Raw genomic sequence first — 26,007 nt, 5'->3', positions numbered from 1 at the left:
TTTGAATGGATTGTGGATTTTTAATTTTTTTTTAGTGGACTCATCACGGATTTATTTTGAGTGACTCATATTTTTAATGAGTCAGGTTAAATTTTCAATAATACTAAAATTGTAAAATATTTTGAGTCCAACCTGACTTAAACATACGGGAAACTTGATTAATTCATAAATTGTGACTCGTTTTAATAGTTTTATATATTAGTATATGTTGACAAAATGTAAATATATTTTATATGATATATATATATATATATATATATATAACAAGGTTAATTAAAAATGTTTTTATTTTAAACCTTTAGTTTTTAATAATTTTTAAAACTTCTATTACCTATTTTGTGATAATTCGAAAAATAATTGACTTAAATATTTGCTAAACAAATATTTATATAAGAAGAAAATAAAATATATTATACCTCCAAACTTATATTTTGCTCATATGTGTGGAAGAGATTAATACCTAATGCACTCCCAACTTCTTATGCCCAAAGGACACATTTGGTAAGAAGAAAATTCTGGTTTCAAAAGAACCTAAAGTTAGGAATGTTATTTTATTTTTCTTTTTATATTTTTATTAAATTTTCAGCGCTTACTTTTTCTTAACCACTATAGTTAGGATATTTATTTCATGAGTGAGAATTTGGGATATTCCTACGTACAAGTTTAATCTCCAAAATAATTTTCAATATAGAATTGAGTCACCCTTTAAATTCTTATCTCTTTCTAAAGATGTTTTGTGCGAGAATTAAACTTCTGTTCACTCTTTCAAGCTTAAGATATTTGTCACATGAGTCACACGTCACACCTATTGAAATTCAATACCTTTTACATTCTTTTCAATTTTATTTTATTACATATTCATATATATTTTTAAGGATTTTTCTTTAAAATTAAATTTTTTTTCTTCTTCTTTTAAATTTGAATCCTCTTTCAATTTCTTTCCACCGATCTTTACAATTTTCTTTTTATTTAAATGTTTTCAATTTGATTAATTTCTTTTAAAGTTCTACATTTTATTATAAAGTTCATTTACAATTAATGTCAATCTATACACTTGGTTTTCATTTAATTACTTTCCTCTTTTCAACTTTCAAGTTACATTCTTAATCAATTGCAGAATAAGAGTTTCTTTTGAAACTTTTTTGACTTTGCCATTTTAAGTTGCAAGTTGCAATTTTGATCAAGTTGAAAAGTAATTTGATTTACTTCAGGGCTGAATAAGAATTAAATTAATGCTTCGTGTACAAGCATTTATACTTATTAAAAATAACAACGTTGAAATAATCTAGTTAGATTATATTATATTTAGATTTGACTATTTAGATTTGACTAGTGTTAGGATAATATGTACAAAATCTTAAATTCAAATTTTATTTTTATTATTATAATTTTTTAAATAAAAACTGGTACTAAAATTCATTTGGATTAGTTATTAATGAGAGTCTTGATCAAATAAAGTGAAACAGAAAATGTTAAATTATACTTTTTATTTTTATTTTATTTTTAAAACTCATTTTAATCCTTTCCATTTTAAAATATTTGTTTTAATAACTTATTTCCTAATTTTGAATCAATTTGATTCCTTTGCAATAATAATTTTTTGATTAATTTAAAACTTAAAATATGTTTTATTTAACTCAATTACATGAAAACTATAAAAAAAATGCAATTCAAATTAAAAGCTATCATAAAAATTGTAAAAATTACATAAAAATAAGTCTAAAAATAATTAAAATTTTCAAAAATTTAATTTCGTATTATTTAGATAAATATTTTACATGATTTCACTATGTTTATAATCCTATTAAATTCAAATAATTGAATTTTATAATTTTCATATAAATAAATATAATATTATAAATTTTATATTTTGAATTAATTATTAAAAATTATTCAAAAATGTATCTGTAAATTAAAAATAAACATTATTTTGAAAGGATCAAATTTTATAAATATAAAAGATAAAGAATCATAATAAACATTTAAACAAATTAAAAATTAAAAATATAATTTCACTAAAAAAAAAAAAAATCTATTACCAAATATATATCTGATAAAAGAGAAGACTAATTGGTGGGAGAGATGGATGAATTAGTGAATTAGAGCAGCCCCTTCATGGGAATGAGACGTGGTTTCTCTTTAAACGCCATTGTGACCACCTTAAAAAGGATAAGCCATCGCAGCAACTTAAGGATTCATCTCCTTTCTTGTCTGTCCTGACCTTGATACATACTCGCTTGTTCGTTTATGAATGTTTCTTATCTGTGACTGTTCCACATAAAGTTTCTACCCTTTTCCCACCACTTAGTTCCCAACATGTTCCATAACGCTAACCAACTAAACAAAATATAACTCGACATACACCACATCCTCTACTAGATATTCTGATATATATTATTTATTTTTTTCTTATTGTTGTTTTGCTACCATGGACACATGCTCAATGGGGAAGCCATGCTTTTCTCTGCACTGTCACACATCCACTGCCGAATTGAGAAAGAAATGGGGCTCACGCTGCCTTTAATCTCTATCAATCATTGATTTGGGGATTGCAACATTAATTATATAACAAATGTTGTATGCAACTGAAAAGGATCGAGTTCAGACCTTACCCTACATTGTCAGACACTAGCACATGTTCATCGATCCTTAGTGGCTCACTCATCAAAGTAGTAGAAAAGTCTATAAAATAAAGCCTTCAAAAGACGCACTCTCTCGCCTTACCTGCATTAAATCCATCCATCCTCTCCTCCTACCCACTTTCTTTCTTGTCACTCCTAATACACATTTCGTCCTTATTTTATGGAACATTGTGATTTTTTTTTATAACAATAATATTAATATATACCAAATATTATTCATGGTCAAAATGACTAATAATAACACACATAACTTAAATATTTTTCTATTAATATAGTCTATTCCAAATCTAACTTTAATTTGGTTTATGAGATATTATGATATAACCGTTTTATAATTTCTAAACATACAGAAACCACTACGGGGACATTTTTATGTGCAATAAATTCCAGCCATCATTAAAGGTTTTTCTTTTTTCCCCTTAGTTTCTCCCAGAAAAAGGGGGGGATTCCTTGTATGAGAAAACGAATTTAGCTGAAGAGATGGGGTGGATTAATGTTGAGATTAGACATCTCTCTACTGGCCAAAACAAAACCCTGTAGTTTGAGGTGAAATTTCCATCAACTTTTCATAAAGGACAATACTTTCCATCTGTATCTAGATTCTATGATTTCCAATGACGGAAACATACGCCTATTGCTCCGGTGCCCTCTTATTTGAAGGGATTTTGGTGTCCCTCAGTACAAAAATTGGGTTTTTAGGAGCAATAAGGTAAATTGATCAATTTATCAATTTACCTTATTGTCCCTAAAAACCCAACTTTTGTACTGAGGGGCACCAAAACCCCTTCAAATAAGAGGGCACCGGAGCATTCCCCCAAACATATATTTCACGTTTGGAAAACAAATCACGAAAGAGAGCTTTATTTCGTGCTATCAATTTAGTGATGAAGGTAAAGACCGCGTTCTATTTTTCAGTGTCATATATTTTAAAATTTAAAAAAAAAATAACGATAAAAAACTAAAGTCAGGACACAAATCTTGAGGAATAAGGAATACTACGTACGTAAATATAGGTTTTCGTTGGTATGTACATGCAGCGTAGTATCAAGTGGCGAAACAAATTAAAACTATAGGTTATGAACAATGGTACTAATTGATTATGTCTTCCTCCAAGAAACACGAAAAGAGAGAGAGGGCCACTTGCTATTCTCGGTTCTTTTAAATTATCAACTCTCTTTTTGAAACTCTAAATAAAGGTATACTTGTGGTTTTGAACGCCCACAAGTTGCTAACACAATCAGCTGCGAAGATACACATACAGCAACAAACACGAAACTTAGAATTTAGTGGCACCATTGGCTGCGAATTCATATTTCTTTTCCGGTTAGAATTTTAAATACCCGAAATAGAGATTCGCATTTATTCGTTGATGATGGATGGGTTATATATTCACTTCGTGGTTCAGTTGATTTTCCTCATTCTCTTTCATAGAACGTATTTTTAATTCTTCACGTCTTTTAGTTCAAAAGATATATCCTAAAAAAAACAAAAAGAAGAAACTGCCATCTAGTATGTATCCTCTAGAGTCGAGAACCCTCCAAAAAAATTTACTTGTAGTTTACACTTACATTACATATACATGTTCCTATGTTGCAAATTTGTTATTGTTATCGTATATTTTTTTTATCTAAATAAAAATCAATATACAACAAAGAAAATGAAAGTATTAATTACTATCATAATTGTTTTGAAATGTAAAAAATATGAATTTATTATGGTTGCTTAACAACATAGTAGGCCTAAAGAGATAAGGTTAGAGCATTAAACAGGTTTGGGCAAGGGTAGAGTTAAGTCCAGTTTTGTCCCTTACCTCCCCACCCACTTGCCATAAGAAGGGTCCACATAATTGTATGTACCTACCAAACAAACAAAGTACGAGTACGCCTTTCTCTTTCTATCTCTACATCTCACTCTTTCTTTCTACTCATGATCTTGACTCAAGTCTTCTCACAACCCTTAATCCCTTATCTTCAACCGCACTAACCTCAATATTTCCCACTATCAAACCCCAAACCCTCCATCAACAATAAATACCTACCCCAATTATTTAAGCCCCCATTTCCACTCCAAAACCTAAAACCCCTCTTCTCTTCTTCACTCCCTCCCAACCCCAAACCCAACAAAAAATCACTATTTTTTTTTTTATTTCTTAAGATACAAACATGACGCGCACGCTCAGAATTCTGAAATCGGCGGAGAACGCAACCGCGGTGGCGGCGGCGGCGCCTCCGCCGGAGGCGGTGGCACTGGAGTCGGACTTCGTGGTGATTCTGGCGGCGCTGCTGTGCGCGCTAATATGCGTGGTGGGGCTGGTGGCGGTGGCGCGGTGCGCGTGGCTCCGGCGAGGGTCCGGCGGCGGAGGGTCGGCGATGCAGGCGGCGGCGGCGAACAAGGGCGTGAAGAAGAAGGTGGTGCAGTCGCTGCCGAAGTTCAACTACGTGGACAGCAACCCTAGCAAGTGGGTTGCGACGTCGGAATGCGCGATTTGCCTGGCGGAGTTTGGCGCCGGCGACGAGATCCGCGTGATGCCGCAGTGCGGACACGGCTTCCACGTGACCTGCATCGACACGTGGCTCGGATCTCACTCCTCCTGCCCTTCCTGCCGCCAGGTTCTCATGGCCGCGCGCTGCCAGAAGTGCGGCCGGTTCCCCGCCGCCGGCTCCTCCAGAACGCCGGCGACGGAGCCGGAGTTGAAATCTCGAGAAGACGACAATGCCGCTTCTAATAGTAACAGTAATCATAATAGTACCAGTGAGATGGAACATCATCATCATCACAGCCACCATGCCAACACTGGGTTCTTGCCCTGAATTAACATAGTTTTTTGTATTTATTAGCTGTTTCTTTTTTCTTTTTCTTTTTTTACTTTTTGTAACTTTTTTCCTTGTTATCCCTTCAAGTTGATCAAAGAGATCGGAATTTGGGCCATTTTTCTCTTTTGTGTGTATATATCTTGCAGAGATTAGATTGGTGCGTATTATAATTTTATAATATAATGATGTATAAAGTTGTAATTAGCCGAAATGTTAAAGTTAAAAGTGTTTTAAAAAAGTGAGGGTTTTTTTTTATTTTTTTTATTTTACCCTGTTAGATACTCCAGATGAGAGAAATGATTGTGTAAGAATGAAAAGTGAAAACTACTCCACGCATACTTGTATTGCTGAAATGATTGGAGTATGTTTTTTTGAGGAACAGGGTTTAAAAATAATATAGGGAAAAAGACAGCTTTTGATGTTGTTGAGTTTTTTTTTTCTTCTTTTAAATCATTATAGATGCTACTTTATTTTTTTGACGCAGATAAGTTTAGTAGAGAAAAGTTAATTAAATTAGAGATTTTATCCAAAGCTCGCTAGTTACCATCATGATTTAGTTTAGTGATAGAATAAAATAGTTAGCAAATAAATTATCATATGTAAGGATTTTCTGCGATTAGAATTTAGATGTTTTTATGAAATTGGATTAAAACTTGAAATCCATTATTATAGGGCGTGTTTGAATTAATGTGAATTCTTGCATTAGAATCTGAGATGAGAGTAAAAAGAAAGGCATGATAGTGTTGAATTTGATGATATGAAGAACCTTGGAGTTGCAATGGTGCAGCAGGAAACGCGGAGCATTGATTTTGTCGTTTTGACGAGGGAAAGGAGGAAGCACATACAAGTACTGTGACGTGTTTCATGTCAGACAATTTTTGAAGTATTTTTAAATTATTTTAAAAAATATAAGTGAGATATCATATCAATTGAATAAGTATTTTTTTACTAATAAGAAAAGTTACAAAATCATTACGAAAATCGAATCTAAATCCTTTTATTTCTACTTTATCTCCTTCTCTCTCAACTACCGGATTAACTTAGTAATCTTAATAGTATGTCATTTGATTATATAAATTTATTAAAAAATAAAAAGATTCATCAATTTAGTTAAAGTCATTAAATTTAGAAAAACAAAATATATACCAACAATATTGTAAGAGGAAATTATAGAGTCATTTAATTACAAATTAATATATGTTTGAAGTTTATTATACAGATACATATTTATTGAACTCTTATATTTATCCTAACATTTTAAAATTACCTTAGTATTAATAACATATATTCTTATTTTTATAAAATAGTTTTATTATCTTTAATTCTTTTTTTGTACATTATCTTTAATTCTTTAATGCTCGTTTTAACTAATTTATTACTATTTTAATTTGTATTAACTATACATGTGAAGAAACACAATTAAGAGTCGTCTGAATATACAATACAAATAAAGTAAAAAGAAATACAAAATGAAGCATATATGATGAAATAATAAAATATATAACCATCCGTACTTAACATCATCCATATTGAGCATTATGTATTACCAATTTCCTTCATTTATTATTCTCGTGTATTATCATTTTACTTCATTTATTATTGTTATACATTTATGATTTGTTTGGATAATGAAATATTTTAAGAAAAAAAGAAGTGAAGTAGAAAGAATTAGTAAAAAAGAGAGAGAACTAATTAGAAAAACAAATAAAAAATTTAAATTATTTACATTAGAAAAATAAAATAAAAACGTAGAAGAGAAAGAATATATATATATATATATATATATATATATATATATATATATATATATGTGTGTGTGTGTAAAGACATAAATATGGTAAACTATTTTTATTTCTAATGATGCATTTATATAAATAAATAAAAAATAATGTTTAATCAGTAGAAATTATATTTATTAAGTGTATATTAGTTGTTTGAAATACTATATGAATCATGTTTATAGACTTTAAAAAAATTAATTATCTAATGAGTCTACAATTCTTTTTTCTTTTTCTCAAAATATAATTATATTTGAATTTTTTTACGTGATTTTCACCAAAAAATTTTTTGGTATTTTTTCAATTTTCTTACTGTATACTTTGTTAATGAAAGGGATAGAAAGAAATAACAAGAAATAGTTGAGAAAATGATTTGATAGAAAATAAATATAAAATAAAATACTTTTTAATTATTTAATGAAGTAAAATTAAGTGAAAAATTAAAAAATATATTTTAAAATTGTATTTTATATATTTAAAATTTGATGAAAAATTAATAATTTAAACAATTACTAATTACAACTATCTAATTAAATTGTCTCACTCACCTCTTCTCTCATATATAAGAGCTATTTCCAGTATTCCAAATATAATATCAAGAAATTTAATCGAATCTTTCACTTCTCTCATATGTTAGTTTCTATTCTCACTTTCTTTTTTATGACTTTACCTTTTATTCATTTTTTTTTATATGAAACTTTAGAACAGGATTATTTATCAAAATGAAGTATGATATTTATGCAGTTGACAAGTCACATCAAAAGCATTTAAAGCAATCACGTCTCAAGAGTAATTAGAATGCTTAATCACCAACTTGACAAACAAGTTATGAAAAGGAAAGCATGTATGTTAGCCAACCAACCTTAACCAGCATCTCATCCCACCACCACACAGCCGTGGTTTTCTAATTTCCTCTCTTGTTTGCTCCCAATGTTAATTTTCTTACACCCTTTCCTTTCTTTTCCCTTTTTGTTCGCTCCTAAGTACTAACCATTGCCTAATAAGTCATGCAAGTACTCGTAGCATTTATTCCCATCACATTAATCATTTCCCTTAGTCAAAGGGAATCACTCAGTAACATGCATTATTCATTCACCCCAAGTGCTGACCCACGCAAGTCGCAACGCAACCCTTCTACTTGTTCATCAAGCTTCATTTTATTTCCACTATCCCCTCATTCTCTACCCGCCTTCATTTTAATACCAAAAGGAAAATAAAGAAACATTACTTTGATGGGGGCAAAATCAAAGTAAATATATAAAGGGAAGATAAGACAAAAGAGTGACATAAAGGTAGCACATGTGTGCATTTTTTTATGGGTTTGAAAGAAAATAAAGTTTTAGATGCCCTTTGCCAACATGGTCCTCTTCCGCATCTATCCCAATTCCCATCTACTCAACGAGGGACTATAACCATTGATGCCATTACAAAGATTTATTATTGATGCCATCTTCTACTTTTGTTTTTTTTTTCTTTTCATTTTGGTGGGACATGTGTGTGACTCGTTACGCCCCACACATGACACACCATTTATCTTCCTAGGTTTCACTTCTCCTGTCCTGGCCCACTGATAGTGTGAACAACTCAGCACAACAAATTGAAAGTTAATTAAAACTCCCAAAAGCTAACCATCAAAGATATGTGATTTTTCTTTTCATAACTATGATATTGATGTAAAGCATTTAGTTATGACTAATTTTTGTCTAAATAATCTATCTAATTGTCTTTAATAGAGTATTTTCTCTAACCACTTTTTTTACTATATATCTATATAAACTTAGAACTGGATATTTTAAACCACATGTTGTATTTCAATAAGACCCATGACTTTATATATGGGATTTGAGATTGAGTACAAAAGTTGGGAGATATTATATCCAGTTGTCACCATTAAACCTTAATTACAGTCGTGTTTTTTCAATCAAGTTGTGATGAACTTGGTAGCCACTTTTTGCAAAAGTTTAGTTTTAGTACGTGAAGGTGACTTATGAGAAGGTGACATCTCCGCGGGCAACTTGTTCGTTTGTAGTGTATTACATGCTTTGCTACCTACCTTTTTCTCCTCCTGCGAGTGTCTAAACAAACAGGCCTCAAATTTCAAACTGATTTATCCCTTTTAAGTGACTAATACCTAAATTCATGATGCCTTTCTGTCACGCCTTCCTCCATTTAATTATATAAGCTCCTACACTTGCTAATTAAGAAACACACATCCACCATCAACCATGAATAAGGTAACACGCATCTTAATTTTAAGGAAATTCTTTTTTACTTCATTTAGTATATGTGAGTTAAATGATCAACATACTTATCAATAAACAAAGAGTGTGGTTATTTGTGATTTTGTTTTTGTCCTATGAAAAAATTTGTTAAACCAAATCATTTAAAAAAGCATGCTTTAAAGTAAATAATGGAAGACGATGACTTTCTTTCTCAGTCACTAGATTTTAATATCTATAGAAAAGCCTGCTACCATGATATGGTTCTCCATCCCTCAATAAACTACTTCCTTCAGATTAAAATATTCCATACTCAGTAAATTCGATCTGAATAAGGACTAACAGAAAAATCTCCAAGCTTCAGCCTGAATTGGTTAACCTGGAATGGAATCTTTGTTTCCCATTCAAAATATCTCAAAGTTTCAAATATCAGTCAGTGCTTGCTACCCAATCTTGAAGTGCAGTTAGGAAGATAAATGCACTGCACATATATAATACAGAATATATCACATGAAAATGTCACTGCCGATGCATAATTATGCAAAACAGCTTTCTCGATGGATTAACTTTTTGAATTAAATGAAAAAAATACACTACTTTTTTATAAGTTAAAAACAATTTTATTTATTTGATTTTTATAAAAACTCTCTGGTTTAACTTTTTAAAAAATAAAGGTGTAATTATAAGTTAATTAAAAAAAATTGATTCATTTTGAAAATATGATAATGACAGCAAGAAATTCATGAGGAATTTATTGGATAGAATGGAAGGAACTGTGTGCGTTACCGAGCTACCAATCACGTTACGCCACATCGTTCCTTAATATGTATATATTCGATTACGTGTTATATACGTATGCACAAATTAACTAAAACTAATTAAAAAAAAACGTTTGAAGACTGAAAACAAAGTACAAAAGTTCATGACTAAACACATATATAATTCAATTTTCAATTAGATTTTTCAATTCGTATAATTTAAGGTAGTAAAAATCAAACCCGAAATTTTTCACTAAATACATTGTCGCCTTATGTGTGAGTACATGATATTTAACTATATTTCAATTTATCAAATTAATGTTTTTTCTTCTAATGTTTTTTCTTGTAATTTTTATTTGCAGGTAATACATTCGTGGATAATATATTTTTGCGAATTTTAAAATTTGCAGGAAATTTTTCTGCAAAATTTCTTGCGAAAAAAATGCGCAGGAAAATTTCCTGCAAAAAAAAATTTGCAGGAAATTTTCATGCAAAAAAAAATTCGCAGGAAATTTTCCTACAAAAAAAAAATTCGTAAGAAAGTTTCCTACGAATTTTTTCGCAGGAAAGTTTCCTACGAATTTTTTCGCAAAAAATTTTGCAGGAATATTTTTTATGAAAAAAATTTAAAAAAATTACAATAAATTCTATATTTTAAGAATTTATAATCTTTTATTTTTATGCCTCATACATAATCTTTTAAATTCTAAGATTGTAGATTATAAGTCTAACACTCAACCATACAATTCAACTTGTAAGGTAAGTGTTACTCCAACTTATATACTCTTTAATTATTTTATTTTCAATTGATGTGGGACTTGAAGATTTTTTAAAATATTAAACTTATGAATTTAAATTTATTTTTTTATTTTTCCTGCGAATTAAAATTTGTAGGAAAATCCGCAGGAAAAGTTACCTACAAAATTTTTCTACCATTTAGTAAACATTACTTGCGAATTTATTTTTGCAAGAAAATCTGCAAGAAACAAAATAAAATTCTTATAATATTTTCTACAAACTTTTATCATGGAAATTTTTTTCCATAATTATTAAAATTGTAGCAAAATTTGTAAGAAATATCTGTAAATTATTTTTTGCAGGAAAATTCGCAAAAAATTTCTGCGAATATTTTTTTGCAGGAAAATTCGCAAAAGATTTCTGCGAATATTTTTTTGCAGGAAAATTCGCAAAAAATTTCTGCAAATATTTTTTTGCAGGAAAATTCGCAAAAATTTTCTACGAATATTTTTTTGCAAGAAAATTTGTAAAAAAATAACACTTTTCTAGTAGTGAGGAAAGCATACAAAGAAAGGCACCCCAACCCAAATTTGACTGGGCTCTTAATATGGACTATGAAAATTCGGTGTTTATAGTTTATACCCTCCTTTCTCAACTTTTTATTCGAATTTGCCATTTTGATTCCAGATCGATGGCTCAGCCCAAATAGTCTGTTTCTAAAGTTAAGACTCCCCTTATAGGCTTTTTTATTATTATTACTATTTCATGAGTAGTCATTTACGTACGACAATTCATACTATTTTTTGTTGTTGTATATCTCTTCATCTTTAATAAATAGAGATAAATATATATATATATATATATATATAATATTTTATGAACAATTTAGTTGTAGAAATATCATTTTCTTGATTTGATGGATTTATGTTAAAGTTTTCACGTCGATTAGAGAAATGATCATATAGTTATTAGTGCATATAAGTGAGGAATAAACTTACTTTATAAATTAATTTTATAAAATTGAGTTAAGTTTCAATTCACTTTCGCAAAAATGGTATTAGAGCTCATTCTAGTAAGTGTTATTGTATCTATCAAGCACCCACTATTAATCTATTATTGAATCACTCACGAATGTTTAGTTTTGCAAACTTCATACTTAATATATCTCATCTTCAATGTGAGAAAGTGTGTTGAAGATCTCACATTAATTAGAGATAAGATCATAATATATAAACAAAGAATAATCCTTATCTTATAAATTAATTTTTTGAAGTTAAGTTCGATTTGATCCATTTGTTTTAGGATTATATTTTAGTGTCCAAAATTTGAGGAAAGGTTCAATTTAGTCTCAAAAGATTTTATGTTCCAATCCACTTGTCTTGCAACATCATGACCCATGCCCATGCACTATCATTCCTTGATTGATTTTGATTGTTAAGGGAAGGGAAAATCAGTGCTGATTGCCTGACTCACGTGATAAAAGCTTAGATGATCATGCTATGATAAAGGAGACAATGATGTCTCAATGAAAAGGTTTAATAATTTATAGCAATGGATGCATACCTCTTTGTGAGTAAAAAGGATATTCAATAGTTAGCTTAATAACCCTCTCTATTTGTATATAAATACACTTGTATTATGTTACTCATAACATACAGTCTCATATTTCAGATTCAATAACTCTCTTCTCCTGACTGCTCTCTTATATGGTATCAAGAGCTCCTATTTTCTTTCTCGGGAAAAATTTTTCAAGGCTTCCGGAACTAACAAACAGTTCATCCCACAAGCATTTTCAAATCCCATCTCGTCCAAACTCAATGAGGATAATTTTCTCACATGGAGGCAACAAGCCGAGTCCACCATAAGAGGGTATCGTTTAAAGAAACACATTCTTCGAGCCATTCATGTTTCAGCCCAGTACAAGACAGCAGAGGATAAAGCCAATGGAGTTCTCAGTCGAGAATATGAAGATTTCAATCAACAAGATAATCTACTCAAATCCTGGTTACTGGAGAGTATGGAACTGCAATTCAAGGTAAGGATGGTTGGATATGAGTGGTGTCATTAGATTTGGAACAACCTAGAAACATATTTTGTCTCGCAAACCAAGGCCCGTGTGAAACAACTCAAGATTTAGTTGAGAGGAATCAAGAAAACCACGGCCATAAATCAGTACCTTCTTGAAATTAAGAAAATTGTAAATAATCTTGCAGCAATTGGGTCACCTCTGAATACAGCTGAGCACATAGATGCTATTTTTGATGGATTATCGGAAGAGTATGAAACATAAAGGATATAAATGTTTTACGACCAATGGCAAAATTATTATATCCAGGAATGTGGTCTTTGATGAAGACACATTACCTGGTACATCCTATTTCAGCACTAACAATATTGTAGGACTGTCACCGTCTCACGTACCACAAGCCGTGCCATGTATACATGTTTTGCCATCTCAATTACTGGCACCCAATTCAACTACCATTGTTCCATCAGCTTCTCCATTTGATGAGTCCCTTCAAAATTCTCCACCCACTTCCACTACTGATACCTCACAGGATAACCTGACCACATCTTCTTCTCAGCTAAATTCACAACCAACTACCACAACAGTAACAGTTCAAGCACCACCTACAACAAAAACAACAAATCAACACCCTATGATCACTAGAGCTAAAGTTGGCATTTTCAAACCTAAAGTCTTTCTTGCTACATCTGAACCAACCAATGTTGTCCAGGCTCTTGAAAACAAGTACTGGAAACAAGCCATGCAAGATGAGTACAATGCCTTAATGAAAAACCATACATGGGATTTAGTCTCCTTACCACTAGGAAGAAAAGCAATAACTTGCAAATGGATATTCAAGAATAAGTACAAACAAGATAGCTCAATCCTTAGACACAAAGCTCGATTAGTAGCCCGAGGTTTCAACCAACAGCAAGGACTAGATTATATAGACACTTTTAGTCCTGTCATCAGACCTGTCAGCATTAGAGTAGTTCTTGCTCTAGCAGTTTTGAAAGGCTGGCCAATTCATCAAATAGACGTGGATAATGCGTTTCTAAATGGTGATCTAAAAGAAGACATCTACATGCTTCAGCCACAGGGGTTTCATAATGGAGCTCCAAATACAGTTTGCAAACTCAGGAAAGCACTATATGGCCTCAAGCAAGCTCCAAGAACTTGGTTCCAAAAACTCACTCTAACTCTAATTCGGCTGGGATATAAACAGGCTAGATCATATACTTCTTTATTTACCTTTACATCCAAAGTCAATTCTATATACATCCTCATATATGTTGATGATATTATTATAACTAACAACTCGCCTACAGTTATACAAACTCTGATTCATACTCTTCATAGATCCTTCCCTCTCAAAGATCTTGGCAGTTTGCATCATTTCCTTGGAATCGAAGTCAATTTCGATGGTGCAGGTGGCATTCATCTCTCTCAAACCAAGTATCTTGCAAATATTCTTAACAAACTCAACATGTCAAATGCAAAGTCTGTCAAAACCCCCATGACACTTTCACTCAAGCTAACAAATGATGGGACGACAGTGTGCCAGGATCCGAGTCTCTATAGGTCAGTCATTGGTGCCCTGCAATACCTAACTATCACCATACCAGACATAGCTTACACAATAAATAAGTTGTGTCAGTTCATGCATCATCCCCTTGAAAACCACTGGAAAGCAGCAAAGCGACTGCTCAGGTATCTCCAAGGTTCTCTACATCATGGATTACACTACAAGAAGTCAAGTGATACTGAAATACATGCATCTTGTGACTCGGATTGGGCGAGTGACCAAGAAGACATGAGATCGACATCAGGGAATTGTGTGTATCTAAGGCCTTATATAGTATCTTGGATGGCAAAGAAACAAAGGGTTGTATCTAGGTCTAGCACAGAGGCAGAATTTAGAAGTCTGGCAAGTCTAGTCACTAAGATTCAATACATTCAAAATATGCTTTCAGAACTTCACATCAGCAGCACACAACCACCTCTCATCTGGTACGATAATCAAGGGGCGGTTCTTCTATCCACCAATCCAGTCTTACATACGAAAACTAAACATTTTGAGTTGGATTTGTGATTTGTTAGAGAAAGAGTGGCTCGGGGACAAATTCAAGTCAAGCATATCCCATCAAGGTTTCAAGTTGCAGATTTATTGACTAAGGCTCCAAGTTCAGCTATCTTCCTAGATTTAAGGCACAAACTTACTGTAGATAAACAATGCACACTAAGTTTGAAGGGGGATAAAAAGGATATTCAATAGTTAGCTTAATAGCCCTCTCTATTTGTATATAAATATACTTGTATTATGTTACTCATAACATACAGTCTCATATTTTAGATTCAATAACTCTCTTCTCCTGACTGTTCTCTTATAGTGAGACGGTGTCTCATGGAGATTTTGGTAATGCAATGATTAAGAATTTATTTGTTTGATTAGTCAGATTTAGTTGGTTTTGTGCAGAATAGAGGTTGATAATGGGTAGTTTTATGGCTTCAAGTGGTTCACACTTCACAACTTTGTTAACAGTAGTCGGTAGTTGGGGATTATTTCAAGTTAGGCATGTTAACAGTTAGAGCTGTCAAAACGGGCTACCTGGCCCGGCCCGGCCCGGCCCACCACGGGTTGGCCATTTGGTGGACCAACCCAACCCGGCTCATTTATCAGTGAGCTCAAAAAAATCGAGCCCGACCCGGCCCACCATGGGTTGGTGGGTTAAACGGGTTGGCTCACATTTAAAAAAAATAATTTTTTTCATTTTTTTTTTCTTAATATACAACTAAAGCCCAAAAATTTAAACTTATTTTAAAAATCTGAGATTCTTAATTAAGACATCCTTAAATGAATTATTCATCCCAAACATTAAATGATAATTTTAAATACAATCAAATCAAATCTAAATAATCTCAAATAGATAAATATAATCCAAAATTATCTTAAACTTCAAATACAATCCAAAATCACAAAAATTACAAATCACAATCTAACATTAAATTATTATTGTCTCATGTTGGACTGCTCCATGACCCAATAATTATTATATTTTTTCAAAAAAAAATAATCACAGGTTGGTGGGCCAGCCGGCTCACCACGGGTTCAACCCGGGTGAGCCGGGTTGGTGGTGAGCCGGGTTCAAATTTGACCCGTATTAAAATTTTCAAATTTTTTTTAACCCAACCCGGCTTGAACCCGTGGTGAGCCGGATTGGCTCGCCAAACCAAGCCCATTTTGACAGCTCTAATAACAGTAATAAGTAGTTGGAAATTATTTCAAGTTAGGCATGGTGGATATTGAGTTTGTGTTGAGAACGATGTTCTTGTCCTTTTTTATAAACTATATGTATTTTCTACTATAGACAATTATATTCAAATAAAGAAAAATCATTATGGGCGGTAAAGAATTTTTCCGAATATTTACTTATTGGTTAAGATAGAATAATCTCATTCTAGTTAATCCATGATCACAAGAGAAGTTTTCTAAGTTCTGAAAAATATGATAATGACAGCAAGAAATTCATGAGGAATTTATTGGATAGAATGGAAGGAACTGTGTGCGTTACCGAGCTACCAATCACGTTACGCCACATCGTTCCTTAATATGTATATATTCGATTACGTGTTATATACGTATGCACAAATTAATTAGATCCTCATAAACATAAATGCCGCCAATACGTAATAATTCCGCAGTTATCATCTCTCTCTCTTGCAAACACCTCCATAGATATGTTAATTTTTAAGGATTAAACGTCAACATTTGTTGATTTTTTTAACACATTTTATTTAATTTATGCCTCTAAAATTTGTTTTTGTAAAAAAAAAAAAATTAACCATCAGATATCAAACTGTAAAGAAAAATAATTTAAGATTAAAAATAAAAGTTGACAAAAATTTATTAACTAAAACTAATTAAAAAAAACGTTTGAAGACTGAAAACAAAGTACAAAAGTTCGACTAAACACATATATAATTCAATTTTCAATTAGATTTTTCAATTCGTATAATTTAAGGTAGTAAAAATCAAACCCGAAATTTTTCACTAAATACATTGTCGCCTTATGTGTGAGTACATGATATTTAACTATATTTCAATTTATCAAATTAATATTTTTTCTTCTAATTTTTAATTATTTTAGCATAATTATTGTAAAATTAAAAATAAATAAATTTAAGAAAATAATCATATTAATTATATTTCTCAATTTTTATAGAAGAAACTTGAACGAAATTAAGAGAATAAGACCATCTAGTAAAATATAAAGACGATTGGTGTACAGGAAAGCACACAAAGAAAGGCACCCCAACCCAAATTTGACTGGGCCCTTAATATGGACTATGAAAATTCGGTGTTTATAGTTTATCCTTTCTCAACTTCTTATTATGCATTTAATTGTCGAGCATTGATCATATTCATATATCTTTGAAAAAAATAAATCATATCACAATTAATGGATATTAAAACTTTTAAGAAAATCAAAAATTATCAACCAAGTCATATATTTTTTATTTATTAAACAAGTCATATTATTAGTATAGGAGTTTAATTTCCTCCTATCACTTATGTCGAGGAAAAATCAAACCTTAATAAACAGAGCTTTTTTCTTTTTCTTTTTTCATATGATAGTCGCTCCGTTTATTTATACATATATATTGTTCGTGTAAATAGGCATGGCAATCTAACTCGTCCCCGTGAGTAACCGTCTGAACCCGCCCTGATTTGGACGGGGAAAACCTGTGTTTATCGAGTTTGGATTTTCCTCGATTGATAAAATCAGGAGCGGGAGCGGGGACGGGGATGTTAATACCCACCCCGCCCCCACCCCCATACCCGCCCCCGCTCCGCTTAATAATATAATTAAAAAATTATTTATATATATATATATATATATATATATATATAAACCAAAATTAGAAATATTTATACGTACAAATTTATATTATTTTACTTTTCTTTTATTTTTTTTAAAATTATTCATATTTATTTAAAAGAAAAAAGAAGAAAAAAAATAAGAGCTGGGGCGAGGGCGGGGCGAGGAAACCCGAACCCAGCGGGAGACGGGGATGGAGACCTAGATTTTACCCTCGGCGGGTATCAAAGGCGGGGGCGTGGGCAGTTTAAATTTGCGGAGTAAAACCCGCCCCCGCCCCGCCCATTGCCATGCCTACGTGTGAATACATGAAAATAAAAGTTACAGTGGAGTCAAATTGAAAATAAAACAATCAAAATTCAAATTTGCCATTTTGAGTCCAGATCGATGGCTCAGCCCAAATAGTCTGTTTCTAAAGTTAAGACTCCCCAAATAGTTATTATTATTATTATTATTATTATTATTATTATTTCATTTATTTATTTATTTATTTATGTACGTATCATCTGATGAATGTATTATTTCATGAGTAGTCATTAACGTACGACAATTCATACTATTTTTTTTTGTCTATCTCATCATCTTTAATAAATAGAGATAAATATAAAAAAATATATATATTTTCTGAACAATTTAGTTGGAGAAATATAATTTTCTTGATTTGATAGGTTTATGTTGAAGTTTTCACGTCGACAAAAGAAATGATCATATAGTTATTAGTGCATATAAGTGAGGAATAATCTTATTTTATAAACCGATTTTGTAAAATTGAGTTAAATTTTAATTCACTTTCGTAAAATGGTATTAGAGCTCATCCTACTAAGTGTTACTTTGTCTATCAAGCACCCACTATATTTTCTTAAAAAAAAAAAGCACTCACTATTAATCTATTATTGAACCACTCACAGATGTTTAATTTTGTAAACTTCATACTTAATATATTTCATCTTCGATATGAGAAAGTGTGTTGAAGATCCCACATTAGTTAGAGATAATATTATAATATATAAACGAAGAATAATTCTTATCTTACAAATTGATTTTTTAAAGTTAAGTTTGATTTCAATCCATTTTTTTTAGGATTATATTTTAGTCTCCAAAATTTGAGGAAAGGTTCAATTTAGTCTCAAATAATTTTATGTTCCAATCCACTTGTCTTGCAACATTATGATCCATGCCCATGCACTATATCATTCCTTGATTGATTTTGATTGTTAAGGGAAGGGAAAATCAGTGTTGATTGCCTGACTCACGTGATAAAAGCTTAGATGATCATGCTATGATAAAGGAGACAATGATGTCTCAATGAAAAGGTTTAATAATTTATAGCAATGGATGCATACCTCTTTGTGAGACGGTGTCTCATGGAGATTTTGGTGATGCAATGATTAAGAATTTATTTGTTTGATTAGTCAGATGTAGTTGGTTTTGTGCTGAATAGAGGTTGATAATGGGTAGTTTTATGGCTTCAAGTGGTTCACACTTCACAGCTTTGTTAACAGTAGTCGGTAGTTGGGGATTATTTCAAGTTAGGCATGGTGGATATTGAGTTTGTGTTGAGAACGATGTTCTTGTCCTTTTTTATAAACTATATGTATTTTCTACTATAGACAATTATATTCAAATAAAGAAAAATCATTATGGGCGGTAAAGAATTTTCCCGAATATTTACTTATTGGTTAAGATAGAATAATCTCATTCTAGTTAATCCATGATCACAAGAGAAGTTTTCTAAGTTCTGAAAAATGATTTTAGGTGTTGAAGTCTAGTTAGAAAGTAGAGGATGTGTTTTTCTTTTCAGTTGTCTTCTAAGTGACTCAATCTAGCAGTAGCTGAGGAAATTTTTAGTATGGTAGTTGTGACATGTGATTTTGATTTGGATTCTATACATGCTTCTAAATTGTACGAGATAGTGATGCATACCATAACTACCTTGATTTCTTCACTAAGTCTAAAGTTGAACCTAATGGTCCGTTTGAGTATCGTGAAAGAAAGTGAGGGAGAAGATAGACGTTTTAAATTTGAATTAAAAGAATTTTTTTCAAATTTTATTTTTAAAAGTCAACATTTCGACTACTTTCTTTCTAACTAAACAAAAAAAAAATGTCTATGTTTTCTTCCCCCCCCTACCAAACAGCCATAAGTTTTAATTTAATGCATATTGGGTATATTGCATAACATTAAAGTTGTCACCTATATAAAATCATAAGTTTAGATGAACACAGATACTTTAATATTACTAGCTAGACATCATTATAGAAGAACACAACCAGCGTAGTGATAACCTTTTCATACCTCAAAATTCACTAGAGCACATCATCCCCCTATGCAAAGCAAGGCGAAAAACCAAATAGCAAATGCTAAGGAATGAAAAGATAAAAGAATACAAGGAATACTCTAAATATGAATCATAATATTATAAATAAATGACTATTATACTCATTTTCTCCCAAAAGCACCAAAAGGGAAGTCGCTAGAGCCAAATAGTTTCAATCTTCAACCAAATCTTCTCAACTCAATTTAGGAGGAATCAAACCAACTGAACTTATATGCTTATTGATGATCTATGCTGCTACTTCTTATGGTGATGATGATATCACCATTCACCGAGGCATCAAACTTTGATTCCCAGTGTGGAAGGATCAGTGCCAGGCTTTGCACCAATAGCAAAAAACTCAATAATAACTTCTAAAGGCATGCCTTTTGTTTCAGGAACTTTCAAGTAGACAAAGATCCATGAAATGATGCAGCCAACAACAAATAATATAAAGACACCGGCGAGACCAAGAAGCTGGAGCAAGTAGGGGAAGATCAAAGTGACAATCAAGGTGCAACCCCAATATGTAAGAGAAGTCAAAGAAATGCAGATTCCGCGAACATTTGTTGGGAAGATTTCAGCACATATGATGTTCGGAATAACGCCCAACCCCATGCAGAACACACTTTCATAAACCACAACACTAACAGCACTGATCGCTGCATCGAGGACAGAATCGATCTCAAAGAACTGCTTGATAACTAGTACCAGGAGACAAACTATCAAAATGGGTATTGTGTACAGCATGATTGACCTGTTATGAGAAAATACGTAATGTCATTGTCACCAATTGTTGCATTTCAGTCCAATTTTTGTTTTGAGAATCTTGTAAAGACCAGTAGTTAAGCAAATCTTGCACTAATAGGACCCTGTCTACATTACAAATGCCAAAAGAATAGGATGAAACAATTGTGACTGTAGAAATTAAACAATCTTGTTTTGATTATAATTCTGTAATACGGCTATGGCTCTATACACGAAGCAGAACAGAAACAAGATCAACATGAAATTCAGGCCAAACCGTAGATTAAACATACCTCCTGCCAGAAATATCCATGAGTCTTATGGCAAGACCTATACAAGGAAGCATGCAGAAGGTTGTAACAATATTTACAAGAAAAGAAGAAGAGGCTGAACTAAGGCCCAAGTTTGATAAAAGAGCCCCTACTCCTGCCTGCTCAAGAATCTGGGGAGCATAGTAGAGAAACCCATTTATGCCAGCAGCCTGCAATACATGTTACATTTTCAGAATCACATAAGAAGCTGGAGTGTAGGAGCAACTCTTCAATGTGAATATCATATTATCCTTTGCTTCAGCTAATTTTAAATTGCAAGGAAAAGAACACCTAGAAACATGCATATTTTCCAAAAACTTTGTCAAAATTGTTAGAAAGATGAGATGGGGAAAAGGAAAGGAGAGAATACTAATAGTGCAAACAACTAAAGGCTTGTTTTAGTTTGTGAAAACCTTTTCTATTTCTATTTCCTATTTTCAGTAATTAACAAAAATTCTATGGTGGTTTTATTTTGTTTTTTGTTTTCAAAAGATTTTCCCAGCAAATGGTAGTAATTATTAGTAAAAACAAGAAATGAAAACATGAAACGTTTGCTTAAACTAGACAACTCCTAAGATCCACAAGGCATTATTGTGCAGTAACTGCAAAGTAAGAGTAGATTGTAATTTTGTATATTGAAGGATAGGATAAGGTACACCTCATAGCCAAGAGTTAAAGTGGGTATAAAGATATCCATTTGAAGTAGACTTGTAATTCTGAAATGATAAAATCAACAACCTATAGCTAAACTATAAGATTATTATCTTCACGAATATTAATCCTCTACCTCTATGATGTTGATACTGATAAAACATATGACAAAGTACAACAGACGGCAAATAACAACTTCAGAATAGGGAACTGGATAACCATTCATGATCCAATTTTTAGATGAATGCATGGATATCAATTATAAGAGGAGACAATATAGTCAAGTGATGCAATACTATTACAGTGCCAACTAATTGTACCTGTTGAAGAATTTGAAGTCCTATTCCAACAATTAATGCACGCTTGACTCCTGGTTCTAGCAGACCTCTCCATTTTGGGCCCTTTGCTGCAACTTCTGGCAAATGCAACAAATCATGAGTACCTATAACTGATTGGCTGACAAGAGCAGCTGCTTGGAAAGCTTCGCCACCATCTATCGGTATGTCATAGCCGGAAGTTGAAACAAATGAAACATGTTGAGAGTGAGACACAGCAGCAGGATCTGCGTGCAAATAAACCCTTTGGAGTCCTTCTCTTTTCCCACCCACAGCACCATCAGCTGATTTATACACCAACTGCCAACCTCCACCAATGTTTGTATTTTTGGGTGTTTCAACAGCAGTCCCATGAAAGAAACTACTATTACTTCTCAGGCTGCTAGTGCTCCTCATGCCTAACATGTCCTTAGATCCATAAGCCCTGTCCTTCTCCCCAGCACCCCCTTGGAATGACATCAGTGGAGCATGCAAGTTGTCACTGGTACCAAAGGGACTGGACTCATGCAAGTTGTCACTGGTATCAAAGATACTGTTGGCATTATGAATTAGCATACTGCGTGAACCTCCACTCTCAGGGAGAGTATTCTCATGCAAACTTCCAAAGAGATTCACAATAGGATCCTTAAGACCACCACCAGTCAGAGTTCCAAAGCTTCCTTGCTGAGACAACATACTACGCGATGCAAAGCTACCTTGTCCATTCACTGGCTGAGCAACCATTGCAACTCCCTCATTAGGACCATATAACTTGATATAATCTTTTGCTGCTTCCTGGTTAACAAGAATCTCATTAGCTGGGGCAACCATATACTCTTCTATGGAAGTGGCTTCACCCCCAGGACTGAGACCCTCCGCCAGCAACGCCAATTCCCCTACAGACCAAAGTTATCTCCTAATCAGCACAAAATGATGTTTCAACAAATTCGAACCAACAATAAGAGTCTGTTTGGATAAACTGTCACTCTCCAAGCACTTATAGGAGGAGTAAATATGAAGGAAAATTAAGTTAATTTTAACTTATGGAGAAACTAAATTCATTTTTTCTTCTAGAATAAGTACTTTTAGAAAAATTAATCCAAAGTACAAATTCAGTGTCACCTGAAACATCTTCAGCACCGCGAAGCCTTTTCAGAACCTTTTCAGCCTCATGTAGCCGGCCTTTGCTGACAAGCCACCTAGGAGACTCAGGAAGGTAAAACACAGCCAGCAAAAAGTAAGCAACAGCAGGAATAGAAATGACTCCAAGCATGAGTCTCCAACTGGGTGAATCCGCCAAGGACATTGAGAACACCATGATGTATGCCAAGAACATTCCACCAGAACAAGCAAACTGAGTAAGAGTGTTCAATTGGCCTCTGATATCAGCCGGTGCTACCTCAGATATGTAGAGAGGGGTAAGAGTAACGGCAAGAGCAATGGCAACCCCATCCACTATCCTCGCTAGCAGAACAACAATAACATTAGGAGTCCACAACATTATCAGACCGCTAAGGAAAAACATGACAGAAGATGTTATCAGCATAGGGCGTCTTCCAACCAAATCACACACTGTTCCAGAGAATATTGTCACAACAGTACCGGTTATAAACGACATGGACACTATTAGCCCTTCAAGTGTCGCATCCAAGTCGAATTCCTCCTTGATGTAGGTCATACCCGCTGCAAAAGGGTAGCAACATGTTTGTTCAGTTTCATTAACCAGTTCTAACACACCCTTTTGCAATTCCCATTCTATTAGAGAATTGGGGCAAGCAGCATCTCAGCTTCATGTCCCAATCCCAAATCATAAACACAGAATCATGATCATATCATACATGACCTTGAGATATATTTTCACACACAACATAATTAAATAAATAAATAAAAGTAGGAATGGATAAAAAAAAATACTAACCTGCAATGGTTGAACTATCCCAACCCATCAGAAGATTCCCAAGTGTTGCAGCAACCGCAACAATCACAACCTCCATCATTTTTTCTTGTCTGAGAAAAAAGAGAAAAAGGCCAAAATCCAAAGTGTATGAGCAGTTGAACTCAAATTGAAAGCTTTGTAACCCTTTTCAGATCTTCATATGTAACGTGAAAATTGAGAGTTGATGGGTACTACTGAGTGCTCCCTAGAAAAATGGTAGTGTTGTCCAGAGAATGGGACTACACACGTAGGATAGTGTGTTCGAGATGAGTACGGTTAGCATCAGTATGTCGGGAAAGCTTGTTTACTTCTTATTATATCAAAATAAAATCCTAAGTGTATCTAATTCAGGCTTAGCTGTACGAGGGATTTTTTTTAAATTATTATTTATCATCACATAAAACATCAACAATTAGTTAATCAAAAAGTCAAAGGAATGATGCCAGGCTAACCCAATTTTTATAATCACAAGCACATGAAATTGAATTGCTTCACTCAGGAGTCGCCACGGTTGCATCTTCCATCACGGTCATTACCATTTTAATTAATTAATATTAATATTGGTATGTGGGAGAATATATTAAGCAAGTTTGATTTTTTTGTTAAAACAAGATTGCTGGAGAATATATTTATTTTAATTTATTAAAATTTGAAAATATTATTATTGGTATGTGGGAGAATGTATTACACAAGCTTGATTTCTTTTTAAAAACAAAGTTCATCGGAGAATATATCTAGATGTATTAAATATGAGAACTTAAATTTAATCTTTGTTACGATATTTTTATAATTTTTTTATTTTTATAAAAAAATATCTATTCAAATTTGGAAATAATGTTATTGTTAATAAAATTTACTTGATACATTTTTCCTTTTTGGTAGGAAATAAGAGTTGATCTTTTTTTTTTTTTTTTCTATTTGAATGATTTGAATGGCAAACATTGCTCCTCCCACGTCTTAGTATTGACCGATCAATCGATGATTTGATGAGTTGGTTAAAATTATTAGATGGCCAGCAAATAAAACGATTTGATTAGGATTTTTTAAAAGAAAAAACGACAGCTAAAAAATAGAAGATATTTTATTACATGATGGAAAGTTCAAAATTGAAGGATCCTCAAACCCTAATCTTATCCAACCACGTGTTTCACAATCACATAAAAATCAGCGAGTGCTTTTCGTATAGAAATTTCAATTTTTTCAAATTGAAGTAAAAAAATAATAATAATAAATATATATATATATATATATATATATATATATATATATATAGAAGTACTTTAATCATCGATACCATTTCAAATTAAAGGTATATTTTATGAAAGATATTTGCTAATGACTATGTAAATATGAATGCCCACGGTAACAATATTGAAAATCTTGGCATATCAAGATTTGGAAACTTCATTAGAAATTTATGTGATAATTGATTCTTGAATTTTTTTTTATAATTTTAGGAATAGTTTCAGATGTTAGTTTATGGAAAACTAATTCTTGAATTACATAATTTCATCCAATAAGGTTATCATTCTAGACATACATACATAGTTCTCATTAATAGAATCAAATATGTTAGTGGACATCTTTAAAAAGTTTCATTTCATTACATCTTAAGAAAAAATAAATAAATACTTATTATAGATCAATTGATTAAATAATATTTTTCTTGTTCATATCTTTTTGTAATATGATAGACTTTTATTTAAAGTTAAATTTTATTACTTTGACTGATATTATCGAGGTAATTTTTCTTATACCTTAATTTATCTCGTACTTTTATACGGATATGGATTTTCCAATCTCCATTTGGCACTTGAGCATTTGGTAAACTAATTTTATTTAGTATTTTTTTCATTAAACTTCACACCTATCATAAATTCACAATTAAGGTGAAAATT

General features: G+C 32.1%; 2 protein-coding genes across 3 annotated transcripts; one reads left to right on the top strand and one right to left on the bottom strand.

Moving 5' to 3' along the window:
* Nucleotides 1-4,523: 4,523 nt before the first annotated feature.
* On the top strand, nt 4,524-5,570 carry LOC109807793 (RING-H2 finger protein ATL80). The gene has a single exon (XM_020370430.3). It carries the CDS (start codon nt 4,805-4,807, stop codon nt 5,450-5,452), a length of 648 nt encoding a protein of 215 aa, XP_020226019.1. The 5' UTR covers nt 4,524-4,804; the 3' UTR covers nt 5,453-5,570.
* A 14,476-nt stretch (nt 5,571-20,046) lies between these two features.
* Nucleotides 20,047-24,411, bottom strand: LOC109807792 (monosaccharide-sensing protein 2). Of its 2 annotated transcripts, none has more exons than XM_020370429.3 (5): nt 24,092-24,408; nt 23,296-23,856; nt 22,180-23,069; nt 21,191-21,378; nt 20,047-20,907 (listed from the first exon to the last, which is right to left on the bottom strand). In XM_020370429.3, exons 1-5 carry the CDS (start codon nt 24,168-24,170, stop codon nt 20,451-20,453), a joined length of 2,175 nt encoding a protein of 724 aa, XP_020226018.1. In that variant the 5' UTR covers nt 24,171-24,408; the 3' UTR covers nt 20,047-20,450. The 2 variants fall into 2 exon arrangements, with proteins under 2 accessions (XP_020226018.1, XP_082922593.1); XM_083066467.1 differs by having other exon boundaries at nt 20,887-21,026; nt 24,092-24,411.
* Between the last annotated feature and the right edge of the window lie 1,596 nt (nt 24,412-26,007).

Source organism: Cajanus cajan, chromosome 11 (genome assembly GCF_000230855.2).
Source record: "Cajanus cajan strain Asha chromosome 11, NIPB_CcT2T_4, whole genome shotgun sequence".
NCBI lineage: Eukaryota > Viridiplantae > Streptophyta > Magnoliopsida > Fabales > Fabaceae > Cajanus > Cajanus cajan.
Note: the sequence above shows the minus strand (reverse complement) of the source record. Positions and strands in the feature narration are given on the sequence as shown.